The sequence below is a fragment of the Lissotriton helveticus genome, chromosome 5_1 (genome assembly GCF_964261635.1).
Source record: "Lissotriton helveticus chromosome 5_1, aLisHel1.1, whole genome shotgun sequence".
Lineage (NCBI taxonomy): Eukaryota > Metazoa > Chordata > Amphibia > Caudata > Salamandridae > Lissotriton > Lissotriton helveticus.
This window is the reverse complement of record NC_136065.1, coordinates 1,135,427,841-1,135,443,913: the sequence shown is the minus strand read 5'-3', so window position 1 is coordinate 1,135,443,913 and position 16,073 is coordinate 1,135,427,841. Positions and strand designations below refer to the sequence as shown.

General features: G+C 46.8%; 1 protein-coding gene across 1 annotated transcript in view; it reads right to left on the bottom strand.

Moving 5' to 3' along the window:
- SMC3 (structural maintenance of chromosomes 3) overlaps nucleotides 1-16,073 on the bottom strand; it is an 845,399-nt gene that overhangs the window by 817,442 nt on the left and 11,884 nt on the right. The window contains exon 2 of the mRNA XM_078643761.1: nucleotides 11,520-11,595. Within this exon, the coding sequence (XP_078499887.1) occupies nucleotides 11,520-11,595 (76 nt within the window). The remainder of the gene's footprint in view (nucleotides 1-11,519; nucleotides 11,596-16,073) is intronic.

Genomic DNA, 16,073 nt, shown 5'->3' with positions numbered 1-16,073 from the left:
CTGTGAGGAAATGGGTTGTACTATATGGTGTAGTGGTGAAACTTCACCCTTCACAACACTTACCAACCCCGTTAGGTCCAGTAGGTTTCATCTGTAAAACCGTTCAGCTCAATCCTGGGTAGCTGTGGCAGTGAGCAGCAAGGCGTACACAAAGGAACAAGTGTTAAGCATGCAAACTGCAGCAAAACAATTGAAGAAATTGACTCTCGAAATCTGGCAACACTAGAACGAAAAGGATTCACTGTAGGGTTCCGGGGATACAGATTTGCCAAGCAATATTAAATCAAAGCAATTTCACTCAAACAGGAACAAGCCTTGGCAAAGTCAATGGATTGGAAACTTAAAATTTTCCTTTGAAAAATTTCTAAGTGTCAATGTGGTCATATAGGAGTACTATGGGCGAACACCTACGGACTACAACAGGGAGCTAGTCAGGGGGACCAACAAGGTCCTCAAGAACAGTTACCTTCACAGAAGTAGCAATCCTACAGCAGATCCAGGCACTTTATTTGCCTTGCACTGGTTTCTTATTGAGTGGTCCTGATGCAAGGGATGAAGGATGCTGAAGATGCTCCAAGGATTCTATGGATGTGATGCAATTGACAGGAGTTTTCCCAAAGGGATTGCTCGGTCCACGAAGATGGTGAGGGGGTCCTGGTTGTAGGGTCGACGTCCCACAAAGTATTTTCCGGGCTGGCCGATCCCAGTCGCCACTGGACTACCAGTCACCTGTTGTCATGTTCACAGGCCAATATTTCCTGGATCGATAACTCACCTTTTGAGGGTCCAAGCAACTCTCTGACAACACTCCCAAGCTCAGCAAACTTGGGTGCAACCCTGTGCATCAGGCATTGGTCCTGTGTGCTGCAAAGAGGTGAAGGTAGCGGCTTGAAGACTTTGGGTTACCAACTTGCCCCAGCAGGTTTCTTCAGCTGGTGTGTGTCTGTGCAGAGAACAGGAGGCCAGTCAGCTGGCCCTCGGTGTTCTCTTGACTTGACTCTTGGGCTCTGGAGACAGCTTCCCCTTGAGCAGGACACACAAGGCACAGTCCCTCTTGTTACTAGCTAGAAGGTGCAGTACTTGTCAGGTGCAGCCGCTCTTTGATGGTCGCTCGGTGGAGCAGGGCAGTCCATCTTTGGTCTTTCTTTAAAGTTGGTCGAGATCAGAGGTCTGGGTACCGAGAGGGTGCCCCCTTTATGCTCGGAAAGTGTTCTTAGGGCAGGATGCAGTTGGTAGCTTAAAGGCTACAAGATAGCCACCCATGTGGTAACCAATTCCTGTGGATTGTGGAATCTGGCTATCCAAGGATGTACCATTCTGTCCACTCTCAAGATGGCAAAAAAAAGACTCCTGTCTCTGTGTTCAGTTCTCCCTAGCCCACCCCCAGGGTGAGTGTCCCTCAGGGCTACAAGCCACTGAGGAAACCGGTTTGGCAACTCTGTCTGCTTCCTGTACCAGCCTGTCTACCTCAACAATGGGCAGCCCTCCCCTGGTTTTACACATCTGTCCTGCAAATGCAGCTTCACCTTTGTTGCCTGCCTTTTGAAGCCAACACCCAAGTGGCTTCCTGCAGGAGAGAGGTAACACCTCCCTGCCCTGCAATCCCTCATTGTTTTCCTTCCTGAGAGTTATTGGCACATTTCTGCAGGAGGGCAGAAAGGCATCTTGTGAAGCAGGATCCATGTGTGCCCAGGAAGGCACAGGTGTGTTAAAGGCAACAAAGGGGCAGCTATTCTAAACATGAACACTGCAACAAGTTACATTAATTTTGACTTGAGATACGAGTCTGGCTTAATGTAAAGAGTTGTTTGATACCCTGGAGTGCATACTTTGGTTGCACTGTTCAGGAATTAGCACAGCTGAGGGGTCAGCGTGAAACTCTGTATTTGCCAATTTGGCAACCAAGTCTTTCCGCAGGAAAAATTGCAGTTTTGTGTGTTTTACTGGCGGAACATGCAAAGTACATGTCTTGCCTGTGTCATGTGTTGCACCCTGATTTTAGGGCTCAGTAGGCCTGCCAGAGGGGTGACTTACCAACATGTCTAGGGGATGTGGTGGCCTTGCCATTGCTTTCAATGGCAAAGTCAGGCTAGCAGTGCACGATTAGTCCACCAGTCTGCAGTGGAGGACTAGGGGGGGGTTTGTTCTACTTGGTGGACCGCCAGGGGGGCACATCCAGTACTGCAAGCCCTGGAATACCCTTCTAACTTACATGCCTCAGGTACCAGGGTACCATTTACTAGGGACTTACAAGTAAGTTAATATTTCCAATTGGGTACAGTCAATACAACATACACTTCTGGGTCAGGGCACTGGCACAGAGGTCTTGTTAGCATGTCTCAGTGCACTCTCAGTCGAAAATCAAGCAGCATCAATCGAAAAAACAGGCGTTGACCATACAAAAAGCGGCCTTCCCTTTTACCTACTGTGGACTAGTGTCGGTCCATTGCTCATTATTGGTTGGCTTTATGGTCACTCATTTCCTTACTTCTTATCCGATAGCTTGTCTTCCTCTCCTTGCCTTTGTCCCTATCCTGGAGCATAGCCCCTTTACTACATTTTGATTAGCTGACTTGTATCCTTCTACTGCTCACATTCTGGGAAATACTTTAATCACTCCATCAGTGTGTTTTCTTTCTCTCTCTCTGGTTGGCTGCTCCTCCATCACCCCCAAATACGCAACCACTGCGCACTTCCTCCTCCCCCCACTTGCTCAGCGCCTTGTGTGCTGCTTCTACTGTTATAGCTACCCTCCACCCCAAGCGCACTGTGCTGCTCTCTTCTCTCCTCAGCCAGACTGTTTGTACTTTTCTTTTTTAAGTTCCCCCACTGGCCACCACCCCTCCAAAGCCCTTTCGTGAAAGTACAATTTTTGTTTCTTTATTGAGTTAAGAGGGATCCACCCTCTTGGGTCTCCCCCCCAAAAATTACTTCTGTGTCAGTCTGTAGGGACATGCATACTTTACCATGGAAGTATGGGCATGCATATAAAATGAAGCTGACCCATACAACAAAATATAGAGCAACTTTGGGTAAAATGTATACATTGGTTAAGCATCAAGTTGTGTGCATGGGTTCATAGTAGGCACAAACTCCGATTGTGCCCTGAAAGGAAAAGCAGGGTAGAATCTCACGGGCCAATCAACAGCTTTGATTCAATTTCTTGCTCCTTTGTGCCTTCAATGCTACCCCGCATAGCACTAGGCCACTTACACGACCACTGGAAGGAGTGGAAGCTTTTAGTCATAGAGGCAGTCTGAGCAGTGGCGTAACAAAACCTGGGGGTGCCCTCTTCGAGGTACGTGGAGGGCCCCCCCTCCGGAATCAATCAGGAGCTCTCCTGCCGAAGTGCTGTGCTTAGGGGGCCACCTGGAGCTTGGGGGCCCCGCGCAGTGAAGGGGCTGCGGGGGCCTGTGTTACACCCCTGAGTCTGGGCAGTGGTTCATGAGTAAACACTCCTCTGCGGTGTCAACCTGTGTGTGAGCTGCAAACGCACTAGTAATTTTACACACAAGCAACAGCAATGGCAACGGGCTGCCTAAATTTGCACACCCAAAATACCGGCAGACAACAGAGAAGTCACAACTTCCCAAACTATGTAATGCTATGCAGGAAGGAGCAACTTAAGGACCTCCATATAAGAATCAACAAAGCAATAAAAAAACTGCTAGCCCACTCGGGTCCTGAACTTACAATTATTCCTACTTGGCCAGTACGGAGCATGCATTATGCTATACAGCATCCATGCTCTCATATTATCAAGGAGATGCTTGGGTATCGGTCGTTAAGCTCTTGGTTCAGTCTCAAGATTGCTGCCCATTAATTTCTGGTGGTACTGGATGGCCACAAGGAGGATGTTGTGGGGATATCGGTTTCCATCAGCTGTTTAGGTCTCGCTGAACCAACGCGCATGCGTTGTTCTGCGAGAGTATAGTAGGCAAAACAAACTCTTGAAACCAGTGAGGATTGTCCCCAATGCATGTGAGGTACTCAAGCGTGACGCTTCCCCAGCGCGCACTTGGCCTCACTTCTCAATCACACCCCATATGGTGTTCCCTCCCACTCGCTCGCACATCAAAGGCTGCTGCTCCCCCGCCAATGCGCTCCCGCCCCGTCCCCCCCACAGCAATGCCAAGAGCTTGTTTTTTTTATTGCCGCGCGGCGTCACTTTTACAGCCGCGTGGCGCATATGCTTGTTTTTAATTGCAGCTGGTGTTCCTGCAAAAGGGCGGCCGCTACCTACTGCGCCCGCTTCATGTAATTCATACTTGTTGGCATTGGATGCTGACAAAACTTACGTTCTCGTAACTTGCAGTGAAACTGCGTGGTTTGAATTGTACTTCCACAACCCAAGCACCCTAACGAGCAAGGTGGGGATATCATTCATAGTGCTGCATGCACATCGGAGTGCACTGCACAATCTTTATTTTAGATCACTTAATTCCATGTACTTCACTTGTATTTTTGGGTATCCCCCTCCAGCTTCACGTTTGGAGCCCTCCCCACAACACCCTCTGAGAACAAACGCAGCATTTCCCTCACCCACTCCCTCCCTTTCTGTGCTTGGAGTGAGGCAGCAAGAGGCACAGGCACCCGCTCAGCCCCGGGCCGCTTTCACAACACTTTGCCGCACGCTGGGATGAGCTTCTCCGCCTCTCTTGTCTGCGGCACCATTACAGATACCCTGTCCTTCCTTACTGTGCTCCAGTAAAAATATTGTGATTTTTACTTTCACCTTTCTGCTCCTCAACTGTACCTAGTGCAGGTCCTCTTACGTTGCCCTGGATGCTCTGCTCCATTTTTTGTTTTGCTTATTTACCGTTAGCGATTTCTTTTTATCCTGAGCCGAGCTTCTTTCTTGTTATTCCTAACAGCTGCTCTTCGCCCCCTCTCGGGCTGCCTCCTCCTCCTTCCTGCTCCTGCCAGTGGAGTGGTGTGGCTCACTGGTTAGAGGCGGCAGACCTGGGAGCAGAAGTCGGCCCGGGACCAAGGTTCAATTCCCGACGCGGCAGGGTCGTGGACCAGGGTCAGCGGACTCGACAATTCTCGCCTCAGTGCCTACTCTAACCTGGGTTCCCACTCGGCAACTCTGGGCATTAGCTTGCCTAATCTCCACAACGGCCCCATCAACGCCGGGGATGCCTGGCTCCACCTTGGGGATTCCCAGTAGGGACCATCCCACAGGGAAAGCCAGGACGGGTTCCCCAGCGGTATACACCGCCGGGACGCCCCTTTGCTGGGGCAGCTGTGCGCTTTACAAGTATACGACATTAACATTAACATTATGGGGCTGTTTTCTCCCCTGTTGTTTTGAGAATCTGGTCACCCTAGATAAGGATACACTGACATTGAGAAACACCCTGGAATTGTGACAGAGAGCCGTTTCCCTTCCAGTCCCTATCCTCCCGCTGTCGTCTGACTTCTTCCCACTAATTCCCAAACTCCTACTATCCGTGTTGGCGTAAATAAATCTAGGCACATTGGTCCCCGTTAATTAACAACTATTGTTTATAGCACGCATTCATATCATAACGAAAGCTCTTATTTCTGTGATCAGGAGTATTTGGCTGTGCTAATTGTTTGAAATGGGTGTTTTTTTCGAATGGCCTAATGAGCACTGCCTTTAGCTGCACTAAACGTACTTTCATTACACGAGTGCAAGCGGCGCATGGAAGCTGCAGTTGGATCAGCTCGTTTGTGGTTTACTGTCCTAGAGAACTAGGAGAGCGAAAGTAAATAACTTTTGCACTGGCCACAAGACCAGGGCTTTAAGTGGACCAGGTATTGCCGGTACTCAGCCATGGCAGTTCCTAAAAACAGGTGCAGAGACGGACCCTTATCGGGCTCTCCATTTTTGCCCTCAGAGTACAAAAACAAGTCTCAACTCTGCAGCCGTACCACTGTCCAAAGCCTTTGATGCAACTTCAAACAGACTCGTTTTAGTTCTTTCACAGTCTCATCATCTCAGAACGGAGGATTTTGGACGTCCTTGCCCCTGTCCGTCATGGGTAGAATTGCCGTCTCTAAGATGGTCATGCTCCCTCGTATGTTATACTACTTTGTAAACCTGCCGGTTCTCCTCCCACAACAAATCTTTAATACACTAAACATGATACTGATTACTCTCATTTGGGGCTCTGGACGGAGGAGAATCAGTCTCCGAAAATTACAACTAAGCGCTAGACGGGGAGGCCTTGGAGTGCCGGACCTGCGCGGTTACTATTATGCCAGTCAGCTCCAGTGGCTAGCACGATGGGTGGCGGGTAGAAATCTCCATGAGATCGACTTCACAACAGACCGACTGGCACGCGGTGAACTACATTCCCTACTATTGCCTAAGACCAAGATCTCTCGGGATTGCCATCCTCTACTATACACGGCCCTGATGTGCTGGCGGAAAGCACTAGCGTACACGTCTGAGACCAAACCTTACGCAGACAACGTCCCCCTGTTGGGTATCCCAACACCGTTAGGTCGACTGACACAACGTGGACTGCAGCCCTGGATGGAAGTGGGGGTGGACACGGTAGGACTCTCTGGAGATGACACGATGTTAGACCATGACTCCTTTTAGCAAATTACTGGGGCTCCCCCACGGTTATACATTCTACACGCCACAGTATCACACTACATAAGACGTACATGGGCCCCACAAGGAATTAAACCTACATAGCACGAATTAGTACACCTACTCTATTACATGGGGACTGAAGGCCACTTAGTGAGATGGCTCTATACTGGGATCAGGGAGCACGCAGCCATATCTCTTAACGCACCCAGAGACACCTGGACATTGGACACAGGGGAGGCTCTAGCAGATGGTGCCTGGAAGATTATCCTTGAACATCCCAGGAAGGTGTCCAGGAATGTTAAGTTCAAATTTATACAGGCTATGGTACTGCATAGGGCGTACCTCACCCCTCAAAGGCTACATAGAATGTTCCCGGACTCTCCCCACTGCTGTCCACGTTGCAAGGCAGACGAGGCCGGCATCCACATGATATGGGCATGCCCGCGATTGCGTGGATACTGGGGTGATGTTTGTCATATATTGCGTACAGTCACAGCCCTGCAGGTGCCAGAAGAGGCGTTATATTGTTTGATAGGACACCTGAAACGCCCCAAACAACATAAAGCTCAGTTGAAGTTCCTCGATCTATCATTGCTGTCGGCAATTAGAGCTTTAACCATGAGGTAGAAGTCCGCTAGGCCTCCAGACCTAGAGGTATGGCGGTTCGATCTGTTGAGGTGGGGCAGAGCGGAGAGTACTGTATTGTGTAAGGAGGAAGAGAAAGGACAACGAAAATACCCAATTGCGCAGGACTGGGAGCGGATGCTGCTTGATCTAGAGGAAACGGAGCTGCTGTCATCACAGGCAGACAACGCGTAGATACGAATCATATGAGGGAAGGTTATGGGGTATCAGTTAAGGAACAGACCCAGAGGAACGCACAGGTTAGTCAGTAAAGGACGAGCACAATATCCCATGTGAGATTGTTTCCGTGCCAGGCCATGTTGCCCCTTAGACGAGGGACCAGGAGACGTACGAAACGGGGTGGGGGGAGTTAGGAGGGATGGTAAATTGTTAAGACTTAGATTTTCTAGGCTCAGTGCTACACAACTTGGATGTAACCAGTCGTAGTACAATGGACTGATCACCTCATAAATAATTGTCGCACCTTCTATATAACGGATATGATTAAGTGATCTCCGATACTTTCAGAAGTAGTAACGTGAAGTAGGTATCTAAATCTGTTTAATCTGTTGTGGGTGAAAAGATAAAAGACTGTACCCTGTTGAAAAGACCAATTATATAATGTACTTTAGAATGCAGTCGCAAATAAAGAGTTTTAAAAAAGTATATATATATCAGAATGGAAACATTTTCAATATTATATACAACAAAACCATAGCTGTTGCATAATTATCTTAGACAACTAAGAACCATTGACAAAGCCAATAGTCCTGGCTTGTTGTAGGTGTAATGCTGCTTGTATCCTAAAGTTGGATGTAATGACCGAAACAGCAAAATGCCAGTCAGGTGGCAAACTATGCTAAGCACACAATTTTGGCATGCGTGTTTTTAAGCCGTTCCTTAATTACTGCGGCCACGCCCCGTTGAGAGCCCCCGCGCAGTTTTTTCCTTCCACTTAAAACCCTGCATAACAAAAAAACACTTGCCTTTTCGAATGCGCCCAAATGTATTAATTTACAGCCCAACGTATGGACAAGTGTCTGTATTCTTTGTTGAGTATACATGGCAATTGTGAAGTAGCTTTCTGGCTCCTAAACGTTTAGTACTATTCTTCTCAACATTTAAGAAATAAAATTATCAAAGTGGAATGCTCATACAGTGCTCTGGACATGATGGTGCTTTAAATTAAATGCTTGCTGTTGAAATATGCAGTGATCCTTAAGTTACGAGTGAAATTCCAGCAAGTTCTACTTGGCTTTCCATCTAGTCACGCACAGAGATAAAGAAGTTACAAATGAAACTGTGCAAAAGCAAGTTACTTAAGTATGAATTGCGTTTAAGATACATTATCGCAGAAGGCGTAAAAACAAGACCAGTACAATTTCTTCCAAAACTCCTTAAAACCAAAAACTTTATGGAAATCAGCAGTACTGAAATACTTTTTTTGGAAGGGTAAGAATATATATTGACTCTGCAACATCTGACAAATTGGATTTGCCTGTGGCCTCTGATTGCGGGAATTAAACATTAAATGAAGAACCATCTCAATCATTTAACAGAAGGTGAACGGAAAAGGTTTCCCGCACATGGTCAAAATAAGAGCACTAAATGGCGCATTTCTGTTTGTCGGCCTAGATGTTCCCTAACAGATATTGAGCGGCCCCTCTATTCCTTAGTGATGATGACCTATCTTAAGTAAACTGTGTAAGGGTTTTTCTCTTTCTCTGTTCTAGTATGCATTACACGTTTGACCAACATGCTCTCTTGCATATATGATCAAGTGAGCGTTTTCTATAATTTTGTTGTGATGGTTGGTGCTTGGGAGTTCATAGGGGCTTTTTGAGAAGTACGGTGGATTATTCAGAAATTAATAGAATAAGGACTCAACATCATTTCTAGCATCCCCTCTGTTAGTAAAAACCTGCCCAAATCATCCGTTTGGACCCTCGAAACTGCTAAAGGGAAGGACTTGTGCAGTAGGATCACTGCCCCTCTGGAACACTTGTTTCTTTGTGTGGTGTACCGTCAGTGGGGTTTGTCTCTCTGCGTGGGGTCTGTCAGGGTTCTCTCTCTAAACCCCTCTCTCACTCTACCCCTCTCCTCTATACCCCTCTCCTCTATACCCCTCTCCTCTATACCCCTCTCCTCTATACCCCTCTCCTCTCTATACCCCTCTCCTCTCTACACCCTTCCTCTCTACACCCTTCCTCTCTACACCCTTCCTCGCTACACCCTTCCTCGCTACACCCCACTCTCGCTACACCCCACTCTCGCTACACCCCACTCTCGCTACACCCCTCTCTCTACACCCCTCTCTCTCTGTCTCTATACCCTCCTCTCTCTACCCTCCTCTCGCTACCCTCCTCTCGCTACCCCCCGCTCTCTACCCCCCGCTCTCTACCCCCCGCTCTCTACCCCCCGCTCTCTTAACCCCGCTCTCTTAACCCCGCTCTCTTAACCCCGCTCTCTTAACCCCGCTCTCTTAACCCCGCTCTCTTAACCCCGCTCTCTTAACCCCGCTCTCTTAACCCCGCTCTCTTAACCCCGCTCTCTTAACCCCGCTCTCTTAACCCCGCTCTCTAAACCCCGCTATCTAAACCCCACTCTCTAAACCCCACTCTCTAAACCCCACTCTCTAAACCCCACTCTCTAAACCCCACTCTCTAAACCCCGCTCTCTAAACCCCGCTCTCTAAACCCCGCTCTCTAAACCCCGCTCTCTAAACCCCTCTCTCTAAACCCCTCTCTCTAAACCCCTCTCTCTAAACCCCTCTCTCTGCCACCTGCACGTGAGGAACAGGTACTGCATACAGGGGGATTGCGAAGGGCTCTAAATAAAGCCGGTGGTTCAGCCGGTTCGAAAAGCTGACAACTGCCCACAACGTAAAGGCCAGACTTCCATCACTTGCTAACAAGGTCCATTTTTAACCAACGTAGGAGTGTCATAGCTCGATCATCGATAGCTAGCCCCTTACATCTGGCTTCATGATGCCACCTCTCTCATCACTCAGCGCCACAGCATCACTCTGCACCACTGAATGCCACAGCAGCCCTCAACGCCACAGTGCCACTCAATGCCACAACACCACTCAACGTCACAGCATCCCTCAACGTCACAGCATCCCTCAACGTCACAGCATCCCTCAACGTCACAGCATCCCTCAACGTCACAGCATCCCTCAACGCCACAGCACCACTCAACGCCACAGCACCACTCAACGCCACAGCACCACTGAATGCCACAGCATCACTCAGCACCACTGAAGGCCACAGCATCACTCAGCACCACTGAAGGCCACAGCATCACTCAGCACCACTGAAGGCCACAGCATCACTCAGCACCACTGAAGGCCACAGCATCACTCAGCACCACTGAAGGCCACAGCATCACTCAGCACCACTGACGGCCACAGCATCACTCAGCACCACTGAACGCCGCAGCATCACTCAGCACCACTGAACGCCACAGCATCACTCTGTGCAACCATTCAACAACAACTGGTTCTAATATGTTCTCTCAATGTTTCAAGCTTTATTACAAATGTCACAAAAAGATGTTAATATTTCACTGCTGTTCTTGGATTTTCATCACAATAAAATACACTGAACATAATCTTCCCAAAAAGTTATTTACAAACGTTTAAGCTATTGCCATTATAAATTACAATAACTTTTATTTAAGTATTAATTATCAAAAAAATAAAAGCCATTGTTATTTGTAATATTAATACATCTAAGTCATATAAATACAACACATATTGCATTACAAATGCTATAGGTGTCACGTTTTCAAAAGTTAAAACTATTGGCATTGTAAATGACAAAGCTATTAATTTAGCTATTTTCAAAACAAACACAAATAAAATATTTGTCATTTACAATACCAATAGCTCAAAATGTCCTAATGCGAGACCTATTGCATTGCAAATGCTTGTTTTGGGAATAGACTTTGTAGGGGTGTCTTTTTTTCTAAAACAATTGGATTAGGTCATGCATGCACAATACATGAAGCTTTGAAGCCCATCTTTGTGTCAAAGGCAGGGGTGTTTCCTGGAGATTGTGAGTATCATGCAGTACAGTACCCACAAACTAGCAATTAGCCCATTCCTAGGTCCTCATTATATTCCATACCCCAACCTTTTTTATTTTTTCACCCTTAAGCTTGATGAGTTTCATGGGCACTAGACTGTTTCTACAGAACGTTGGAAGACATCAAACAGACAGAACACAACCAGAAAACAAAAGGGTAAAAGCAGCAAGAGGCTAAAAACAAAACTTCAAAAACAGTAAAAAGACATTTTATCGAAATGCAATGAAGTGCTTACCTATGACGTTATGCTTTGGACTGAAAGGATCTACAATTGTCTGATCTCTGTAACTTCGAAAACCCTGGATGATGACCTGGCGAATAAAATTGAAATTGAAGTAAGAATACAACAGATAAAAAATATATAATTTTACACAGAGTAAAATGCATATACAATTGAGCAATCACCCTCTTCAACACACACAATACGTGGCACAAAGAGTTAAGGGCATAGCTAGGTAATCAGCTTTTCTTGAACCCAGCAAGCACAAAGTGTTCTAAATAACCTTATATAGAAACAAGAAGACCGGAAGACAAATGTTTTACACTCTCTTAGATTGCTCATGGCCTTCCAAGACAAACGCAAAACACCAGCCCCACACTTTGGAAAGAGAGAAAACAAGCAAAGGCAATAGCTATTGACCTTGACGATGTGAATGTCTTTTAGCCATACTGTCTAGCAGCACGTCTGCTGTTCTGCATGGCTGAAAGGTACTGAAAGCCCAGAATAACAGGATGTCGAGCCGACGCAGAGTGGCTTTGCCCCCCACCTTCCTATGTTGAGCTTACTGTCCTGCCCCTCCTAATACGAAAAAGCTCTATGACGTGGCCTGCACTGGCCGTTTCATAGTGCTTTTTTGAGTGACTTACAGCTATGCGGAACAGAAGATGTACTGCTAGACAAAATGGCTAAAAGACATTCACATTGACAAGGCCAATACCTCGGGAATGGCTAAAAGACATTCACATTGACAAGGCCAATACCTCGGGAATTGCTGCAATATATTGGCTTTGCCAATGCTTCTTCGGTGTTGACGGAATCTTGCTAAACAAAATGTGAAAGTGATAGTGAGAAACAGTTGAGGAGCTTTGAAGAGAAGCGAGGATGTGGAGTAACGCTGCCTTGACGGGAATTGAGGACCAGGTTCAAATCTCAGAGTCAGCTGAACAATTTCTGATACTGAGCAAATCACTTAAGCGTCCCCCTGCCTACGACAATAAATGTGTCATTATGTAATGTAGCTTGTGAACATTTCAAGAGCTCTAATACCATCGGCTAGTGTTAGCACTATAGCAAGATGGAAGATAAACAAGTGCTCCAATGCCATTGCATCATTCAAAAATAAATAAAAGCAGCAGCGAGGGAGGTATTGGGGGACGGTTCAAGCAGGGAAGCAGGTGGGGATAGGGAGATGGGCAAGCAATGACGGGAGAGGGTGGGATGAAGCAAACCAATACCATCTGCTTGTATTCGTCCTGTGGTAAAACGGAGGACAGAGCAGACGCTCCAATACCTTCGGATCATGCAAAAAATAAATAAACATGTGCTGTTCATGTTTTAACAACTTTTTAAGAAATGCATTCGTTTATGTACACATGCAAGCATTTTAGTGGTATGTGTACAAGGGAGATGGCCTGAAAACACAAATACTCCTATGGAATGCTTGAAAAAGAAGAAAAAGAAAATTGCTCCGTAAACCAGGAGCAGTGTAAGGAGACATGGTTTGTGCGCTATGGGAGTGCCAAACACAAGAAGAGGGCATGACGCCCACATGCCATGACGAATGGCATCAAAGAAAATGAAAGCAATGCTTAAGTTTACAAATGGTAGTAGATGGGCGGCCTATAAGCCCACAGACAGAACACAACATGTCACTTTGAGACGTCGCATGCGCTGTCTAGTGAGACCTAAAAGCAACTGCATTAGCATCTTGAGGAAACGAGGAACATCTAATTTCCTTCCATAAACCACATTAGAGAAGATATCTGGAAACCATAAGCGTCTCATCAGCCTGCTACTGGTAGGCAACGTCTAATACCAAATAAGTCCAGATGAGTATACAGTTTTGTAGAAAGTAGCACTTTTAGCACACTCGGGTTGTGATTATTTATTAAATCTCAAAACGACCATTAACATTTTAGAAGATAGAAGAAAAGACAACTTCTTTAACCCGTTAAAGTAACATACATTTGTTGTTCTAAGTACCATCACAGTACCATAAAATCTGCCACAACTCTGGAAGCTTAACTATAGAATGGTGCAATAATGATACATATGTTTCCTATATAAAACACTTGTGCCTCTTACACTTACTTTACCTCAAATAAGTAGCAAGTAATACTGTAAAACGTTCAGTTTCTTAAGGTGATGGAGAGTTGCTATGAATCACTTTAGAACAGACCAAGCCCGCCCAATAAAGAGAGCATCTATAAAGTAACAAGCATTTGCAATGCAATAGGTCTCGCATTTACGCGAGTTTGAGCTATTGACATTGCAAAGGACAATGCCTTTTATTTTACTTTTCGTTTTCAAAATGTAAATAAAAGGCATTGTCCTTTGCAATGTCAATAGCTCAGACTCGCATAAATGCGAGACCTATTGCATTGCAAATGCGCGGCGCACGCTTTAGGCATCCCGCTGACTTTATTTATTTATTTCCCGCTCCACTTTTCTCGTGAAGCCCAACGCTCCATTCCTCTCCCTTCTCAACATATTCTGTTACTGCACGTGTCTGGCCAGTAACAGAGTATGTTGAGAAGGGAGAGGAATGGAGCGTTGGGCTTCACGAGAAAAGTGGAGCGGAAAATAAATAAATAAAGTCAGCGGGATGCCTAAAGCGTGCGCCGTGTTTTAAAGTAATGTAACAATTGGAGGGGGAAATAAATAAATACAAGCCGATCACCTTGCAGACCGCAGATGTTATCGGCAAGCCTGTTCCGTTCCGTTGCATCGAACATTGAAACCACAACCAGAAGGAGGCGTGCTCGCGAGAGGCTGCGGAGCACGCGCACACGTTCCAGCCAGCGACGGAGGCGTGGCGCGCCCCGCCTCCCTGTGCCGTGTCGCGCGCCATGAATCTCGTCCCCTTTTGCTATTCACAGTGTGCGGGGGCTGTTTCTTACGCTGGGGGCCTGCAACCGCAGCCCTCAGCGATGTTAGCGGAGGCTGGCGGGGATGCGCCCCCGGTCTGGGGGAAGCTGCCGGTTTTGCTGCCACTCTCGCTCCTTCCCCTGAAGGTATGGCAGATCTCACGATGCATGGGGCGGGGGTGTGTGTCTGTGCAGGGGGGGAAGGTAGGGGGCAGCGGCGTGTGTATGCGTGCGTGTCTGTATGTGTGTGTGTGGTGGGGGGCTGCAGCGTGTGCCTGTGTAATCTGTGTGCAGGGGTGTGGGGGCTGACTGTGTGCACATGGAAATATGAGCCACGGCGACGTGCGCGCCCACGAGATAAAATCTCCGCCAGGAGAAGCTCGTAACACTTTGCTGTACTCATTCCCCCAGAAGTGACTACATAAGTTGTCTCGCCCTAGACAGCAAAAAGCTTCGCTTTTTGCTTTCGTCTAGGCGAGACCTAAAAATGTTCTCTCAAACTTTACTATGGCACAGAATGAATACAGTATATTACAATGCAAAAGGCCATCAAGCACAAAACGTGCAACAGGCACAGCAAGTTTCCCTCCAAATCATGACAGTACAGTCAGAAGAGCAGCACTGCAATCAGAACTCACAGACACCAAGTAGGTACAACATAAAACCAAGCAGCTGTAGAGCACGAACTCTCAAAAGATGTACAGGATGACAACAGAGCTGCACACCTCTTTCACACACATAACAAGTAGAGCACAGATAACAGCAATTGCAGGCATTGACAGACACATTTCCCAGGACAAGTCCAGCATGATTTTTGGGGCCGATGGGGGCAAAGATGGGTCACCACAGTTTTAGGAAAGTGGTGTTATGGCACTCTAGAAACTGAGAGTCTCTTCCAAGTTCCGGAAACAGGCTTGGGCGAGGGGAGCGTCGGGCAAGGGCAAAACGTGGGAGGAAAAGCAGCTGTCTCAAAGAAAGATGTAATGCCAGCCCTTGAAAGCAAGTTAAATTGTCCACTAAAATAACTAGGAGAGTCTCAGAGCAGTCACAAATGAGGCAGGGATAGCCAAAGTCAAATGTTGACTAGGAATATGTAGTCTAGTGGGAAAAAAGAAGATATGGAAACTCACCGACTGTTTAATAATCCGAGCTTCCTGTGAAAAATAATTGTTTATTTCGATGGAAATTACTATCTCTGTTTGCTTAAAAAATCATGGGGCATATTATCAAGGGGGTTGATCTCCGCTTTTTTGGCTTTAAAAGCCAAGAAAGCGGAGATAAAATTATCTCCCTATTACCGAACTGTCGCTAACACCAGTTAGCGACAGCTAGTAGGAGATAGCGACCATCTTGGGCCCCGCTTTGCATGTCAGTGAAATTTATCAGCAATGACATGCAAAGTGGGCGTGCCAAGATGTTAGCGACTGGAAACAGTCGCTAACATCGCTATCTCCTATTACCAACTTTTGGAGATATTTGCGCTAAGCGCGAATATCTCCAAAAGCTAACACCTGCCCCTGAGCAGTTCTTAGCCATGTTATCCAATGGTAGGTGGATAACATGGCTAAGAGCATTAGCTCGGTAATGCATGAATATCGCTGACTTTTCAGCGATATTCATGCATTTCGGCCGATTTTTATCGCTTAGGAGATAAACCTTGATAATAGCAAGGTTCCTAAGCGATAAAAATCGCCGCAGCACG